Consider the following 19,328-nt stretch of genomic DNA (forward strand, 5'->3'; position numbering starts at 1 on the left):
GGCTGGCGTGCAGTGGCCGGATCTCAGCTCACTGCAAGCTCCGCCTCCCGGGTTCATGCCATTCTCCTGCCTCAGCCTCCCGAGTAGCTGGGACTACAGGCACCCACCACCTCGCCCGGCTATTTTTTTTGTATTTTTTTAGTAGAGACGGGGTTTCACCGTGTTAGCCAGGATGGTCTCGATCTCCTGACCTCGTGATCCACCCGTCTTGGCCTCCCAAAGTGCTGGGATTACAGGCTTGAGCCACCGCGCCCGGCCCTGTGTTCTAATTCTAAACTTTAAAAATACTTTGTAATTTTTTTTTTTTTTTTTGGTCTGAAAGACAAATTTACAGGCGTTCAAGGTTTACTTGAAGTTACTATGTAACACAATTATTGAGGTTGGTTTTTGGTTTTTTTTTTTTTTTTTTTTTTGAGACAGAGTCTCACTTCGTCACCCAGGCTGCATGCAGTGATGCAATCATGGCTCACTGCAGCCTCAACCTCCCAGGCTCAAGCAGTCCTCCTGCCTCAGCTTCCTGAGTAGCTGAGATCATAGGCACATGCCACTATATCTGGCTCATTTGTTATTTTTAACAGATCTGAGTTCTATGTTGCCGAGGCTGGTCTTGAACTCCTGGGGTCAAGTGATCCTCCTGCCTTGGCCTCCCAAAGTACTGCCATTACAGACATAAGCCACCACACCTGACCTATAATTGAGTTTTTTTATACTCCTCTTCAGTAGCATTAGCAGACTATTACAGAAAAATGATAAACCAACAGGAAGTCAAGTCAGACCAAAACAAATACCCTACAACTATTATAACAACTCACTTCCTTCTGTGTCTTTAGAGATAAGATAAAGACATTATTCTTATTTTCTCTCCGTACTATTCTTCCCTTTCATCCTCTGGTCTCCGAATTCAGTCAATTCTCTTATCACCTACAGAATGACTGTTTCCTGGTTTCAAAAGGTATATGAAAAAATAAAGATATATCCACACAATGGAATACTCTTCAGCAATAAAAAGAAGTGAACTACTGACACTCAAAATAATTATACTTTTTTAAGGGGGTAAAAATAAATATGCTGAATGGAAGAAAGTCAAACAAAAATAGTTTATTCTGTATGATTCCATTTAAATAAAATTCTAGAAAATAGTAAGGCATGGTGGCACATGCCTGTAGTCCCAGCTACTCAAGACGCTGAGGCAGGAAGATTGCTTAAGCCAAGTTCCATATTATAGCAAGCTATGATCACACCCACACTCCAGCCTGGATGACAGAGTGAGATACCATCTCTTAAAAATATATATATATATATATTCTAGAAAGGGGAAGGGGGGAAAAAGAGGTACAGAAAGGAAGAATTATAAGGGAACACAAGAAAACTTTTGAGGGTGATGAATATGTTCATTTTCTTGATTGTGATAGTTTTACCCTCATACACAGGTCAAACATCAAATTGTGTGCTTTAAATGTACCCACTTGAATGCCAGTCATATCACAAGGTTCTTTTTTAAAAATGGTCCTAATCTGAACTAGCTTAAGATACGAATGGAGAAAATGAGACTCACAGCAGTCTACCACAGCAATACAAGATAGTAGTGGTGTTTAATTGGGAACTCAATAATATGGAACATACACTAAGCTCACTGAAATCAGTGAAGGCCTTAATTAATGGTAGTCACTCCAGCCCTACACCTCTGGTAAAGGAGCCTATAAAGTTGCCTCAAAACAGCAATATTCTCACAACCCAGTTCTGATCTTAGCCAGAAGGAAATTTAGTAGTCCTCTGGCTCAGCACACTCAGTTTTGATGTCACCCTGTGCTAATTTTGATACTAGAGCCAACCCGGAGACCTATTTTATTCTGTTACAATTCTAATCTCTGAGTGCCTGAGACCTTACTACTCACTGCTTCAGATTCCTAACACCTAGTTCTTGATCTTAACTGGTTCTCTTACGAATTTAGAAGTATGCCATCTTGCCTGTTCATGTGGACCTTAAAACCACCTGGTCCATCTGGATCTGCCCGGCTCTATCTCAAACCTTAGCGACATCTCAGATTTTCAACACTGCCTTGAAATTTTGCTCTCAGTTGTCACTCATATACCATCCCTTCACTTCCTAATCCTTACAGCTTAAACTGCTCCTTCCACCTTAGATCTGCTTTTCAGACTAGTTCCTCTTTGTCATTCTTAAATTTAAAGGCTCTAATCCCTAATCCATACTCTGATCTCTAAATCAACCTGTCTTTCTAGTCTGAGTCTCTCCCATTTCTACCAATCCTGTTCCTGACCTAGCTCAGTTCTTAACATCCAGAAAGCCTTCTTAGAAACACTGGATTCTTCCCATCACTGCATTCCACCCTGGGTGACTGAGCAAGACTTTATTTCAAAATTTAAAAAAAGACAAGAAAAGAAAGAATCATTGGATTCTTTACATATGGCTAGGACAGAAATAAGAGTACAAAGGACATTAAGGAAGGGCATAAAGACCAAAGGAAGAACATGAGCAAACGTCCAACTACATAAGGTAGATGAGAAAATACAAGACTGGCCAGAGTAGAGGAAGAGAGTAATGATAAGCCAGAGTCAGGTAAGGAAATAAGGGCTTCATAAAACAAGATACTGAAAAATGCTGTGGGCTCTTGGGCAGGGGTGTGACAATATCAAACTGTTATTAGTCTAGTACTGAAAAGCAATGGCACAAACTAGCAATTAGAGGCAGCAGGGTGTTAACAGAAGCTCTCTTGAAAATTGTGGCAGTACTATACCTAAGCATGAGGTACTAATGTAATGGTCTGGAACTGTATCAGTGCTGGTGGGCAAAGAGAAGGGAATGCTAGAGTCTAAAAAAGAAAAAGTAGGCCGGGCGCGGTGGCTCACGCCTGTAATCCCTGCACTTTGGGAGGCCGAGGCGGGCGGATCACGAGGTCAGTAGATCGAGACCATCCTGGCTAACACGGTGAAACCCCGTCTCTACTAAAATACAAAAAATTAGCCGGGCGCGGTGGCGGGCGCCTGTAGTCCCAGCTACTCCGGAGGCTGAGGCAGGAGAATGGCGCGAACCCGGGAGGCGGAGCTTGCAGTGAGCCGAGATGGTGCCACTGCACTCCAGCCTGGGCGACAGAGTGAAGACTCCGCCTCAAAAAAAAAAAAAAAGAAAAAAAGAAAAAGTAACAAATCTCAGTGATTGAGCATGGGAGATGATGAAGAGGATAATGATAATAAAAGTAACATTTACTGACTACCTACTATGTATCAGGCATCTTCTATGTACTTCAAAGTATTAAATCATTTAATCCCCACACCAACCATATGAGGTAGGAATTATTATTATTATTCTCATTTTACAGATGAAGAAACTAAAACAGAGAGGTTAAGAAACTTGCTCAAGTTTACATAGATAGCCAGTGACCAAGTAAGGACTTAAGCCAGGACTGCCTAGCTCTAAAATACATACTGTTACCCACTATGAGATCTTTACATGTTTGAAGGAAGAAAGGAAAGAGTCTGTGGCATAGGAAAAGCAGTAAGACTGAAAACAAGAATTCTTACAGAGCCATATACCCTATAAAACTACAAGGAAGGATGAAACTTTTGAAAACACCATCAGCTAAGGTAAATACATGATTAATAATGGAACTCAGATTTCATGGTTTCAGTCCATTCAGAAGCTGAAGACTTCTAAGTCTGCTTGAAGTAAAGACAAAAGTTACAGGGAGAGAAGGAGAGTCTTAACTTGAAAAGGTCTTAACTTCGAGGCTACACTGCAGAGTATTGAAAAAAAAAATCTTTCCGTGTACTGTGCCTCTTTACCCCACCACAAAGAACTCTACTTCATCAAAGGAGGAAGAAGATAATAATCAAAGAAGATAATTTCTTGTACTTTCCTTTATCCTTGGCCAGAAACATGGTAATGAAGAAATTCAGAATAATAACCATCAAATCTCACTACAGATGCTCTTTTCCTACCCCTTCTCTTGCTAACAGAATCTATGATTCTACACGTATGTGGAAATGTTTTATCAAGAAACCATTCACAATAAAGGAGGCTTCACTAAAGAAATGGCTAAAGTTTTTTCTTTTGTGCATAACAGCCAGAACAATGAAAATTTAAGCTCTACAGATATTCTAATATGTACTGTAAAAGTGTGTCCCACTTAGTTTTATTTTATTTTATTTTATTTTTATTTTATTTTTGAGATAGTCTCACTCTGTCACCCAGGCTGGAGTGCAGTGGCCCGATCTCAGCTCACTGCAACCTCTGCCTTCCGAGTTCAAGCTATTCTCCTGCCTCAGCCTCCCCAGTAGCTGGGACTAGAGGTGTCCGCCACTACGCCTGGCTAATTTTTCTTGATGGGGTTTCACCATATTGGCCAGGCTGGTCTCGAACTCCCGACCTTGTGATCCCTCCCACCTCGGCCTCCCAAAGTGCTGGGATTCCAGGCGTGAGCTACCACATCTAGCCTGTCCCACTTGGTCTTTTAAAAGCTCTTAAAGTCCTTCATGCAAAAAGCCATCCCCAACCAGCTTTTCCAAGTCACTCGGATTCCCAACCTAACATATCATGAAGGCAAACACAAAATTACGCTTAATACCTACAACATTTTATTAGGCTAAAACCTTGCCTCTAAAAAGTGATCCTTCTTTTAATGCTTTTGCTTCTCCCTTTGCTCCTACACAGCAGACCCTTTACATCAGCAAGACCAGTTCCTGACACCAGAATTTCTGTTTTTCCCTGTGGAGCTGCAATCAAGTGAGGATGCAAAGGCCATTCATTGCTCATGAACATTTACTGGTTAAGTGACAGTTTCCCACACAGCAACCTTGCAGTGTGGTTATAATTCAAATTCTTACCATAAAAAAATGAACAATTACTACAGGCCATGGATTTTCACTTGTTCATTCTGAGACCTTCAAGGTCACAGGTGAATAGTATAAATTGTCAATGCCAAGAGTCTACCACACATCCTATGTAAGGCTTTTCATCAAACAGGATATGGGGAATAATAAAGGAATACTTAACTAGGATTCAACAAGGTCAGGTCCAATAGTCCTAGTTCTACTTAATAGTAGCAAAATGCAAAATAAAAAGATTGAACTAGATGAAATGAAAAGACTGAACCAGACGAAATGGCAAGATCTCCTCCAACAATAAGAAAAGTCACAAGATCTACTTAAGCTAAGGTAAGATCTAAAAAGCCAGAAACTAAATTAGAAAACTCCTCTGAACAGATGGGATCAACTTGATTGACAACTGGCCCTATATAATTCGCAAATGCAGCAGCTTCCACATTGCCTCTCTCAATTTTATTTTGCTGTACCTAGTCTTTTATTCTTTTATTTTGTAGGCATTCCTCAAAGGCCTTCAAAATTCCTGTTTTGATAAAAAATATCTAAGTAGATAATTATGCCCAAAAAAAGTCCAAGTTAGATAGTTATTATTCAGAATATTTTCTTTTTACATAATAGAATCTCATAAATATTAAATAGTCTGAGCTAAGGAGCGTTATTAAAGTTATTGAAGTCAAATAATAAACTAACCATAATGTTGCGTATCTAGATATTTTTTATACTGTCATATAGGATTTGAGACTTTGATATGAATATCCTATGGCTTAGTACAAACAATAATTAGAGACAAATAAGCTGTGCATCCTCAGTAACTTGAAGAACTAAATAATGTACGAAGATTCATTGTCTCATGATATCTAGTGGTAGAGCACTGTACAAGTATGCTTCACTATATACAAACTGATCTTCTATATACATGCTTTTTAGCATTTACATTTTTTAAACTAATTTTTATATTAAAAGTAATACATGCACACAGCAAAAAAGTCAAACAATAAAGGGTACACAATGAAAAGTGAAAGTATCCTTTCTTCCATTCTACTCCTACTAGGTTAACTAATATCAAGTCAAACTCTTTCTAGGTTAACTAAAATCAAGTATTTTAAATGTATAAGGGTGGCTTCAATATTCAAAGTACCTGTTTTATAGTAAAAAAAAAAATTCATCATGTTAACCAATTATTTGATTATTTTTTATATTCAATAAGTTTCTTAAAAGATGCATATCTGTACAACTTCATTCTAGGGGTTGCTGACATATTTCTGTATAGTGCAAGACAAGCAAGAAGATTGGTTTGAAGATATCTGGAAGTCATGTAGAAAGGCTTTTCAGACTTTTAGCTCGAGATCATTTCAACACAAATCCCTGGGACACATACTGTCTCCTACATATCAAGGTAAGGTAGTTCTGACAACCACAGTACATTTCTAATCAAATTAATTTCTTTTAAATCCTCCAAATGTGCCTGCCTTACGTCACATAGATTAGAATTCATTAAGACAGAACAACAGTTCTGTCAATATTTATTCTTTAATGATATTTATTCTATTTAATCTATATCAATATAAAAATGAACAATATTTTTAAGCACTTTCAAAAACTTGCCATTTTCACACAGCCTAATTAGTTACAACTATATCCAGGTTCTGAGTTTATTTAAGGTTTCCATGATATGATTTATGCCTATAAAGATAAAAAAAACTAAGAAAATCAAGTACTAGAGAGCTAACATTTATAAAACTTAAAGTAAGTTTTTGATTAATGTGATTTTTCTAATTACTATATAGCATAAGACCCTTTCATGCCATACAACAATAATTTCTTTTTTTTTTTTTTTTTTTTTTTTGAGACAGGGTCTCACTCCCATCACCCAGGCTGGAGTGCAGTGGTGCGATCTCAGCTCAGTGCAGCCCCAATCTCATGGGCTCAAGCAATCCTCCCATCTCAGCTTCTGGAGTAGCTGGGGCTGCAGGCACATGCCACCACACCCAGCTAATTTTTGTATTTTTTGTAGAGGGGGTTTCACCATGTTGCCTAGGCTAGTCTCAAACTCCTGAGCTCAAGCGATCTTCCCACCTCGGGCTCCCAAAGTGCTGGGATTACAAACATGAGCCACTGCACCCAGTAACAATGAAATATTTGTTTTCTACCTCAAAAAAAAGGGGCCGGGCGCGGTGGCTCAAGCCTGTAATCCCAGCACTTTGGGAGGCCGAGGCGGGCGGATCACAAGGTCAGGAGATCGAGACCACAGTGAAACCCCGTCCCTACTAAAAATACAAAAAATTAGCCGGGCGCGGTGGCGGGCGCCTGTAGTCCCAGCTACTCAGGAGGCTGAGGCAGGAGAATGGCGGGAACCCGGGAGGCGGAGCTTGCAGTGAGCCGAGATCGCGCCATTGCACTCCAGCCTGGGCAACAGCGTGAGACTCCGTCTCAAAAAAAAAAAAAAAAAAAAAAAAAAAAAGGTAACCTTGGAAAGGAAAATAATTACTTCTGGAAACCATATAAGATAAAACTTGGCTATACTTAAAGTCTTCCTATGTTAACAAAATAGAAATTGCCTATGAATGCACATTTATATACGTTTATATTTATATATGTTTTTATATGTTTATATGTTTATTATAACATTTATTATACATTGTATACAAAGTCAGTATGTAACAGAAACACACCAAAGCCAAAACTATTTTCAAATATCCATTTTAAAATCTGGGGTAACTTGGAAATCAACATATTTGTAATTTAGGCTAAAACATTCCATTTCCCAGGTCACTCCCAATGATTCCAATTTAAAATTAATTACAAGAAGGAAATAAGTCTGGCAACTTTTATATGAAGACTAACCTCAACTTAATTATATGTTGATTCAACTCAGCTCCCAAATTTAGAACAAGTTTTAACTGGAAAGGTAGCATACCATAATAGTCAAATACCAGCAAATTGATGAAATGAGAATAAAATGTCTCTTGTGAGTTATTATAAAGAAATTATTATTAATCCATTGTTTCTCACCTAATTAAGGATCTCACTTAGGTAAATGTCCCCTCTTATCCCTGCATCAATTTTTCTTCCCCTACTGAATCACTTCATATACAAACACTTTAAAATCTCACAAATGAAATAAAAATCCTCCTTACCATAGAGATACTATCCTATTTCTCTGTTTTACAGCAAAATTCCTCAAAAAACTATCTATACTTACGTCTTCATCGCCCTCACCTCTCATTCTTTCCTGAACCTACTCCAGTAACACTTTCATTTTCCACCACCCAAGAAAAGAAACTATCCTTCTTAAGGTCACCAGTAATTTCCACATTGCCAAATCCAATTATCAATCCCCAGTCCTCACTGGCAGCATTTAATACAGCTGATCACTTTTTCCTCCCTCACACCTAAAAAGGTGGCTTGTCCAAGGGCCTAGTCCTTGAAACTCTTCTCCTGTTTATCTTTATTTTATTCCCTAGGCAACCATACCCTCTATGATGATATATACTAATAAAGCCCTTATTTCTATCTCAAATCTGGTGCCTCTTCTTTGTACTCTAGATTCATATAGCCAGCTGCCCATTCTAAATCTCCATTTGGACATCTAATAAGCACTTCAACATTAACAAGATCAAAACCAAAAACCTAGCTTCTATATGAACACTTCAAAATCTACTCCATACTTCCACTTGTCTTCCTCTTATCAGTAAAAAGGTAATTCCATCCTTCTAGGGACAAAATTTAAGAATCATTCAGTCATGATATTTTAAACCATGTCTTTAAAAATATATTTAAACACAGGGTATCTCACTGTCGCCAAAGCGGGAGTACAGTGGTACAAACAGACCATACCTCACTGTAGCCTCAAACTCCTGGGCTCAAGGGATCCTCCTGCCTCAATCTACCAAGTGGCTAGGACTACAGTTGCATCCCACCACATCCAGCTAATTTTTATAGAGATGGAGTCTTGCTTTGTTGCGCAGGCTGATCTCAAACTCCTGGCCTCAAGCAATCCTCCTGCTTAGGCCTCCCAAAGTGTTGGGATTACAGGTGTGAGCCACTGCCCCTAACCAAGTGTCATTCTTGACTCTTCTTCTATCTTGTTGGTCCAACCTTTAAAACATATCCAGAATACACTACTTCTCATCATCTCTGCCTCAATTCCGCAGTCCAAGCCACTGTGTCATCTCTTTTCTGTAACTGTAATTGTAAAATAAACTGGACTCCCTGTTCCCACACACTATAATATCCATACAGCAGCAAGAGTAATCCTTTTCAAACCTAAGTCAGATCATGTCATTCTACTGCTCAAAACTTGTCATGACTTGCCATATCACTAGAACAAAAACCAAAGTCCTTATGACCACAAAGCCTCTTCATGATCTAGCCCTCTGCTGCCTATCTCATCTACCACTCTTCCCCTTGTACTGCCACTCCAGCTGCACAGGCCTCCTTGCTTCTCCTCAAACACACTAAACATACTCTTGCCCTAGAGCCTTTGTGCTCACTGTTCTTCAACCTGAAACCCTCTTCCCCCAGGTATCTGCACAGCTTGCTCTCTCACATCATTCAGACTGAAATGTTGCCTTACCAGGGAGTCCTTTTCTTACTAATCCTATATAAAACAGTAACTCCCTACCCATACTGTCACTCTCAATCCTCTATCTGCTTTATTTTTCTTCTTAGCACCCATCAGCACCTGACACAGAATATATTTGTTTGCTGCCTGTCTTCCCTAGTACCAAAATGCTAGTACCACAAGAGTAGCAATTTTGATTTACTCAAAAAGCAGCACAAAGAAGAGCACTTGGCCTTTAGCCTGGTATGTAAATGACTAAATAAATAGTAGTAAGTCATTTGCTATAAGTTTTATAAAGATTAGTTCATTTAATCTGGTGTTAAAAGCGTTAAGGAAATACTATTATTATTCCACCTTTACCAGTGAGGAGCCGAAGTCCCAACGGATAAAAAAGTTGCATGTCACATAGCCTGGAAGTAGGAGTCAGGCTCCTGCACCCATTAAATGAGATCAAATTAGATATACAAATAAGGCATTTAACAAAACATTTGGTATATAAAATGCTACCATTAATAGTAGGCTATTTATGTGTATTTACTATTTACTCATTTAATTCTGATATTGATTAAAAATGGCTATTACATATTGTCATCACTATTTACTATTTATCAGGGCACGAACCTTAACCCAATAGAAGTCACAAACAACATGCTATGAGATAAATGGCACAGAGTAAACCTTCACTCTTCTCAGAAAAAATGTTACCATGTGTTTCAAACAATATGTTGTGAAGGTTAGCTCTGGAAACCAAATCAAAATTAGCTGAATTCATACACAGACACACATCATTATGAATCATACATAGACACACATCATTAACTGTGTATGTGCTAGCTTGCAGTTCTAAAAAGCAAACTCTAAAATTGAAAGACAAAATAATCAGATTTTCTCAATTAAAAAAAGATACAATCTACCCCTCCTCAAAAATTAAGTTGCTATTCCATGTTGCACCATACTATGTTTAATATATCTTTTTCATTATAAATTTAAAATCATCGGGATTAAATTAGATCTCTTTAATATTTAAAACAGAACTTATTCATTTACAGCAATGACTACCGAAATTGGCAAGTTTACCTAATGCAAAACACCCTTTTCTTTAAAAGTCAGTTTTATTATCAAAAATACATTTTGAAATTACTGTATCTGAGGAACTAAAGTAGCCAATTCTTTTTTTTTTTTTCTTTTTTTGAGATAGTGTCTCCCTCTGTCACCCAGGCTGGAGTGCAATGGCATGATCTGGCTCACCACAACCTCTGCCTCCCAGGATTAAGCGATCCCCCCACCTCAGAACCCCGCCACCGCCACCTCCCGTAGCTTAGCTGGGACTATAAGCATACTATCACACCCAGCTAATTTTTGTATTTTTAGTAGAGATGGAGTCTCACCATGTTGCCCAGGCTGGTCTCAAACTCCTGGCCTCAAGCAATCCTCCCACTTTGGCCTCCCAAAGTGCTGGAATTACAGGCGTGAGCCACCACACCCAGCCAAAGTAGCCAATTCTTTTATCCTTAAGTTGCAGTGAAAACCCACAAGAACTGTGAAAATTACTGAATACAATTTCTTCAGCTCAATATAGACTTTAGTTTTTAATTTTTAGTTCAATCTGTAGATACTCATTTACTAAAACATACAAAAAAGATTTTAAGCAGACTCTTAAAACTTACAGTGCAGGCCAGGCGTGAGAGAGAATGAGGCGGGTGGATCATTTGAGGTCAGCAGTTTAAGACCAGCCTAGCCAACATGGTAAAACCCCGTCTCTACTAAAGATACAAAAATTGGCCAAGTGTGGTGGCACAGGCCTGTAGTCCCAGCTGCTCAGGAGGCTGAGGCAGGAGAGTCGCTTGAACCCTGGAGGCGGAGGTTGCAGTGAGCCAAGATCGTGCCACTGTACTTCAGCCTGGGCGACAGAGGGAGACTCCTTCTCAAAAAACAAAACAAAACAAAACAAAACAAAAACAAAAACCAAAGACTTACGGTGCAATAATGGCTCTAGCAGGTCTTTTTGTAGACTGTACTTGAGAAAGCCAACCTTCTAGCTGTGCATTCAGCTGCGGTCCTATAAAAAGACAAAGACAAAATTAGAGTCAGCAAAGCAATGTACTACAGATAACCATACATGGCATAAAGCCCTCACTGAATTTACGTGGGACTATACTAGCTTAATGAGCAATAGGAACATTAAGCTATTATGTTAGTGGGGTCGTTAATGTTTGAATTTACCAACTGCACAGTCTCTAACAAGCCATACGAAAAGGCCAAATTCTGACTAAACAAAATTTGCTTTTATCGATTTACTTATTTACAGCTGTCTTCATTTCAGAGCAATACAACATGATTTACAAGTTGAGGCAATATTTAAACAAAATAAAAGAGGAAGCAGAAGACTCTCAGTACATGAAAAGGAAATAATTGAATATGTTATAGAGCACCAAAATCTGCTCTACAGATTAATCACTGAAATGACATCCACAGAAGATGATCTTTTTGAGATATGTGTATTTACTATTGATCTTTTCTTCCATCCCACTCCAGTCTCCTATTCTCACAATGAAGTCGATAACCAGTAACTACCCTACCTTAAAAATCTCAATTTCAAGCATCTCAGCTTCTTTATTCAATATACTATACAGATCTTTCCAATTCACTACCAGAAACCTGTTAACTCCAACAGACCCTACAAATTTTTCCACTCTCCTTCGTCTCTCTTTACTTCTTACCTAGCCTGAGACTCAAAAATCCATCAACACAATCATTTCCTTCCCTGTGGCCTCATTCTTCTGCTCCTCTCTCCCTCCATCACAGTCAAAACATAGTTTAAAACCAACTTTCCACTTAACTCAGTACTTTTACCCAAATAGCTGAACGAGACTGAAGAGAAATACAACCATATAAACTTTAAAATAATAACCATAAATTTCAGCAGACCCCCGAAATGCTCAGAAATCCTATCACATTAACGTAGTGAATCTGCTCTCCTATCTTTTAGAGAATTAACTCATAGCGTCTCTCTTCACCTTAAGCCTCAATACTTCCTTCATCCACTTATCACTTCCAGAAGATAACTGATGCTTTTCATTTTGTCAAGGAAAAACAATCAGAAGTTGGCCCAAGACTTTCCCAGTTTTAGCACTGGAAGTCCTGCATTCTGAGAAACTGCTAAATCACAAGCAAACCTGGATGTTGGCCACCCTAAATTCACAAGATAACTACTTCATCTTCCCACCACTTATTCTGCTTTCCCTCCTATTCCAACAAATTGTCTTTGTTCCTATCAAGAGTCAAACAGTATTTCTGTACTGGACCCCATTATTTTTTTCTTTCTCAAGGATTCTGCTCCCATAACTATTATAGGTCTCCTATACCAATTCTTCCCTTTTTACTTTATTATTATTAGCATGCAAATGTGTCATACTAACACTGATTTCCCTTCAACTACCTCTCCATTTTGTTGGTTCCCTTTACAACAAATTTTCTTGAAGAGATGTCCTCACTTCCTTCCACCGCTTGCCATCCATTCTTTCTTTTAAAACTTTTAATCATTAAATATTTAAACATTACAAAAGAATCTAGGTAATAATATGACAAACCCACACATACCCACTGCCTAAATAAATTAAATCTTAACATTCTACCTTATTTACTTAAGATTTTCCTTGGTTAAGAAATAAATGGATCTCTTGCTGATCCCTTTGTACACCTCCCTCCTTAGAGGTAACCACTTCCTGATTTTGATGTTTATCATTCTATTCTACTTTCACTGTATATGTATCAATAAACAATACATGGTATTGTTCTACATGTTTTCAAATGTTGTATCAATATATTGTACATATCCTTCTTCTGCAACTTGCTTTAGTAATTCAACATTGTTTTTGAAAATTACTTAAGTTGACAGATGCCGCCCTAAATCATTCATTTGCAAAGCTGTATAGTATTACACTATATGAGTATAGCAAAATTTATTCACTTTCCTACTTACAAATATTTTGGTTGTTGGCAATATTTCACTATTAATACATACTGCTACAAGTATCCTATGAACACGTGTTAATAGTTTCTCTAAAAGTAAAAGTGCTAAATCAGAGGGTGTACTCTTCTTCAATCCGACTACAACATTGCTAAGTTGCCCACTAAGGTAGCTGGATCAACTTATCCATCAGTATACAGGCAAATGAAAATTTAAAATAGGAGGCCTAAATCTACCTGTACTCCCCCATCCCTTTTACTTAGAGGATTTTCTTTCAAAACCTGGTAAATTCTTTCTCTGCCTGCTTAGAGATGTATGTAAATCTTTGTAAAAGCTAGCCAGCAGCCCAAAACTGCCTTTCTCAAGAACCTTATAGCCATCTCTTTCAAATGAGATCATCAAGAGAGATGGCACCCTTATCTCCCAGTTTCTGTGGGAGGACAGGGTGCCTAACTTTGGCAGGCCATCTAGTTCCAAGTTGTAAAATTACATCCTGTCATAAAGATATGAGTTCATTTTTCCTTTAGAAAAAGCCAATTCATTCACACACAAGTTTGCTCCAACTACCAAGTGAATTTAGGATAAACTATGTGTGACAAATGATGGTATCATGTCCTGTTACTTGAACACTATTTACTATTTATCTTGAGAACATTTATGTAATGGGTTGCATCTACTTCGCTATATGTAAGGGTGAGCATTCTTTTGGTCTTTGCAATCTTTTATCAGATTGTTTGTGATACACATGTCATTCTGGTTTAATACTTATTCAAAACTGAAATTGTTTCCTTTTTCTTCTGCCTTTGAAGAGATGTTTTCTGGGGCAAGCTGATTTTAGTTTTAATTGTATTTCATCATTGCTAACACAAGCAATAGTTAAAGGTTCCCATTCCTCTACATCCTTGCCAATATTTGATACTGTCAGGATTTTTCATTTTTGTCAATCTGGGTATGAAATGGTATTTATTCCTTTTTTAAAAATTTGTATTTCAATAACATGCACTGAAATTAAGCATCTACTGATTTTGGAAGTCCTTCTGTATATATTTAGAATGCTACACATAAACAAGTCAAGTAAATCTGTAAATTGCCAAAGTACAAAAAAAAGTCTGACTCAGTGATTAAACGATGGAGTTCATCTTAAAATCGGAATTTAAGAACAGTTACCAAAAAACTTATACAAAGTAATTTCATTATTAACTTAAGGAAAAACAAGTCACAAGTCACGTAATGACGTTTCGGTCAACAATGAACCGCATATTCCATAGTGGTCCAATAAGATAACAATACTGGGCCTGGTGCGGTGGCTCATGCCTGTGATCCCAGCACTTTGGGAGGCAGACACAGGCGGATCGCCTGAGCTCAGGAATTCAAGACTACCCTGGCCAACATGGTGACACCCCATCTCTACCAAAAATACAAAAAACGTCCACAACACAGGAAGTTTACAAAACCAATGTGAAAAACAGATAAAAGCAAAGAAAATACACCTGAATTCATCCACCCCACTGCCACCAACCTCATTTATCTTTGAATAAGATAATTAAGCAGACCTATTTATTACATATGATTGCTTAATTACCTATAAAGTGTCAAGTAAAAAGGCGAATCTGAGTTCTTTCACAGAGACTAGCCAATACTTGGCAATACGGTATCCTTCATACATGAAGGATGTAGAAATATGTGCTTTGGTTTTCAAATACCACTGGATTTGAAGAAACAAGGATAAATGGAAAAAGAAAAAGCATTGCTAAATCCTAGCAAAACTACTTAATGTTTGTGTGATCCTGCCCTTAAGAGGGATAAATGGGCATTTACTTTTTTGGATAAAACAGTAAAAGTAGGTTCCCAAAGAATTAAGCTGAGGTATTTCCTCAAGAAATAAATAATAAACAATGAGCTGTAGGAAATTCAGTAACACTTCTATTTGAATGCCACTTGACTCAAAGAATATTTTCCAAGTAAGTTTATTTGCATGGTGACAAAACCAGACACTAAATGCGCGCGCGCGCACAAACACACACACACACACACACACACACACACACACACCTGCTTTTCAAGAATACTCTTGCAACTATCAGCAGAACCATTCTAAAATAAGTTAATCAACTAAGCCAAATTGGTTTCCTATACTTCTCTATCGCTGTTTAACCTGCTCCTCCTCCTTACTCTTGACAAAAGTCATGTGTTCTACAAACTCTTTTCAAACTTATGAGTATGAACCACCTGAGAATCTTGTTGAAATGCTGATTCTGATCCTACAGTTATAGAGTAGGACTGAGATTCTGCATTTCTGACATGCTTCTCAGCTGAGCAATGTTGCTGGCCTAGAGGCTATACTCCAGCAACCCATCTAGATCAATAGTTGTCATGAAATTTGCAAATCCATATGTATACAAAGTTTCCTCTAGAGATAAAACAAAGGTCTAGATAAAGAAAATATCTATTTTAGATACCAGGACAAGCTGGTAAGAGAAACATTTCTCCACAAGGGAGCCTCCCAGTATTGCTCTAACTGTTCTACAAATGTAAGTTAAAGAATGACCAACTGCCACAACCTTTTTCCATTCTTTTATAGGTAATACCTGCCTATTAGCACAATAAACTCAATCCCACATGGTTGGGTATAAGGTAACAAGAAGCAACACATAAAAAGCCACATATAAGTAAGGCTGTTGGCACCCAGTATTTCATTATTAATCATTCTGTGAAATATGCTCAAATCAAACTAAGAAATAAACTGATCTATAGTGAGAAATCTATAAATAATAAGATGAATAAGCCAGAATTTTTTAAACAGTGGTTCCTGGATCTCCGATTTTCATAGGCCAAAAAAATTTCAAAAGAGGGCGCAGTGGCTCACACTTGTAATCCCAGCATTTTGGGAAGCTGAAGCGGGTAGATTATTTGAGGTCAGCAGTTTGAGACCAGACTGGCCGACACGCCAAAACCTTGTCGCTACGAAAAATACAAAATTTAGCCAGGAGTAGTGGCACAGGGGAGGGGAGGGGAGGGGAGGGGAGGAAAGGAAAGGACAGGAAAGGACAGGACAGGAAAGGACAGGACAGGACAGGAAAATCAAATAATGGAAATAAAAAAAATTATTTAAAAACTTATTCAGACAAGTATTATCATATAACTCTTGTGCTTATAAAAAATACAAAAGCAAAATAAATAAGGTATTCCTAAAATTTTCCTCAACATTCACAATCTGATCATTAAATTGCTTTTTACTTAGAGTCATCAGTAATCCTTGTTTTTCCGTAGTATCGTCCTTTGTACCATTAAGAGAATTCATGATTCAACATTTTTTTGAAAGTGTTTCTCTATTGCTTTGGGACTCTCTTCCAAGCTGCTGACACATATTGCCCACATCTCAATGCAGTCCCTTTCTTGATCTTACCAAAAGGTATCACTGAATGATGTGACAGAAGGTTTCAGAAAACAACCCAGGGATGGTACACCTTCCGTAACTGGTATTTAACTAGTATGTTGACTGAAACATCAATGGGGTGACTTTGTGCAGTCAGTCATATCAGTAGGATTAACTACCAAATTCACATATGAACAGGCAGTGACAACTATTTTCCAAATGACAATTTTAAGTTGCCACTGACTGGAAAACAATATCTCAATTTCAGAAATGAAAAAATGTGGGAAAACGTACATCTTAAAATTCATGAAATATACTACCACTATGAAAACTCCACTCACTATGATGTTCTGATATTCTTAATTTCAATGCAGAACAGTGAAAAATTCATCAAAAATCAGCATTTGGGAACCACTGTTTCTCACTACAATGAAAAGTGTTTCTGAGAAGCCTTACCAATTACAAAATCTCATTTAGTTTTTATTTTTATTGAGACGGAGTCTCACTCTGCCACCCAGACTAGAGTGCAGTGGCACAATCTCGGCTCACTGCAACCTCCACATCCCGGGTTCAAGCTATTCTCCTGCCTCAGCCTCCCGAGTAGCTAGGATTATAGGCGCCTGCCACCACACCCGGCTAATTTTTGTACTTTAGTAGAAATGAGGTTTCATCATCTTGGTTAAGCTGGTATTGAACTTTTGACCTTGTGACCCAACCACCTCGGCATCCCGAAGTGCTGGGATTACAGATGTAACCCACCGCGCCCAGCCTCATTTAATTTTAAAAACAAGTAACACTTCAGCAGCTTTCTCCAAATCCTTTCTCTCATTACTAATGCCCTACTATGATCACACACTTGGAATTTATTGCTATGCTTTTTACAAAATTCATATCCTATTTTTAGATACATCTCAAGGGATGTTGTTTGTTTTTATGTATCTGATAGGGCTCCTCACACAGAAAATAGCATGCCCTTGGTACAGCACTTTAGGGAGTGCAAGAATTGTCACAGCAAGTCTGATCCAAAACCTATCCGGAGCAGTGCTGTATCAAATCAAAACAAATTTTAAAAGTTAAAATTAAAATATAAAATCATGCTGTGAAAAACACTGATTGTTCACCTTGATATAAACCTCAAAGGTTAGGCCAAATCCAAATATCTTGGATTCCTTATTATCTACTAATTTATGTAAACATTTTAAGTATTTATTTACATTTTTGGCTACTGTACTTCAGAACACAATGGCAGAGGGCAATTAACAATCCCAATAAATAATCTTTAGTGTGTACCAACCACCTCTTAGATTTGGCCAACTGGAAATCACTTACTACGTTTCTGTCCATTCATATATGGTCTCAAAATTTTCATAGAGCTAAAACCAATACCATTGGCATTTCATACCCAAAAGAGCTACAAATTTGGAGGCTCACAGTCTACTTCTTCCGTATCATTTACAAATACCTCATCTGAAAACGGGTTTGGCACTGATTCCTGTAACAGTCCATTGATTTGGATTCTCTCTTCCTACCCCTATTCACTGTTTATAAATCAATTTCCTAGCTCTGTCAAATGCCACTAAATACTTTTATAATATCTGATTATAGCATCTTATCTAAACTATTTTTAAGATCAAAATATTTATTTTTGCTCGCTATTTTTTCATTAGAAAAAAAGCGTGCTCAGTACAGAAAATTTGAGGAATATGGATGAGGGGAACCACAATCCCATAATTATTTAAAAAATCACCAAAATTAATATTTTCCAAATTTCCTTCTAGTCTTTAAGATGATATATAATTCTGTAGCCTTTTATTTACATAACATTCTAGTGTAAGCATTTCCCTGTATTATAAACTCTTCAAAGACACTGTATGATTAAATAGTATTTCCTAATGTGAATAGATCACTGTTTCCTTACACATTAATATAAAATCATTGGGTTGTTTCCAATTTTTGAGTTATTAGAAACAATTCTGTAATATATCTCTACACTTATAAAGCTTTTTCCATATTTAAGATTATTTCTGGCCAGCACGGTGTCTCACACCTGTAATCCCAGCACTTTGGGAGGCCAACGTGGGCAGATCACGAGGTCAGGAGTTCCAAGACCAATCTGGCCAAGATGGTGAAATCCTGTCTCTACTAAAACTACAAAATTCGCTGGGCGTGGTGGTCACACATCTGTAATCCCAGCTACTCAGGAGGCTGAGGCAGGAGAATCACTTGAACCCAGGAGGCAGAGGTTACAGTGAGCTGAGATCATGCCATTGCACTTCAGCCTGGGGAATAGAGTGAAACTCCGTCTCAAAAAAAAACCCAAAAAACCATGATTATCTCCTTCTGAGATTCTCAGAAATGGACTTACTATGTAAATCAGTATGAACTTTCATAAGATTTTTTTTTCCCTTTTTTTGAGACAGAGTCTCACTCTGTCACCCAAGCTGGAATGCAGAGGCACGACCTTGGTTCACTGCAACCTCTGCCTCCCAAGTTCAAGCGATTCTCCTGCCTCAGCCTCCCGAGTAGCTGAGATTACAGAAGTGCGCCACCACGTCCAGCTCATTTTTTGTATTTTTAGT

At 37.9% G+C, this 19,328-nt stretch overlaps 1 protein-coding gene across 4 annotated transcripts in view; it reads right to left on the reverse strand.

The window, feature by feature from the left end:
* Window positions 1–19,328, reverse strand: part of LOC105479691 (mediator of cell motility 1) — a 144,698-nt gene that overhangs the window by 66,622 nt on the left and 58,748 nt on the right. For all 4 annotated transcript variants that reach the window (XM_011737821.3, XM_011737818.3, XM_071076466.1 and 1 more), the window contains one exon: window positions 11,381–11,462. Coding sequence is in view for 2 of the 4 variants with exons in the window: in XM_011737818.3 (XP_011736120.1) it covers window positions 11,381–11,462 (82 nt within the window). In the remaining 2 variants the exon portion in view is untranslated. The remainder of the gene's footprint in view (window positions 1–11,380; window positions 11,463–19,328) is intronic.

Source organism: Macaca nemestrina, chromosome 13, assembly GCF_043159975.1.
Source record: "Macaca nemestrina isolate mMacNem1 chromosome 13, mMacNem.hap1, whole genome shotgun sequence".
In the NCBI taxonomy this organism is placed as follows: Eukaryota; Metazoa; Chordata; class Mammalia; order Primates; family Cercopithecidae; genus Macaca; species Macaca nemestrina.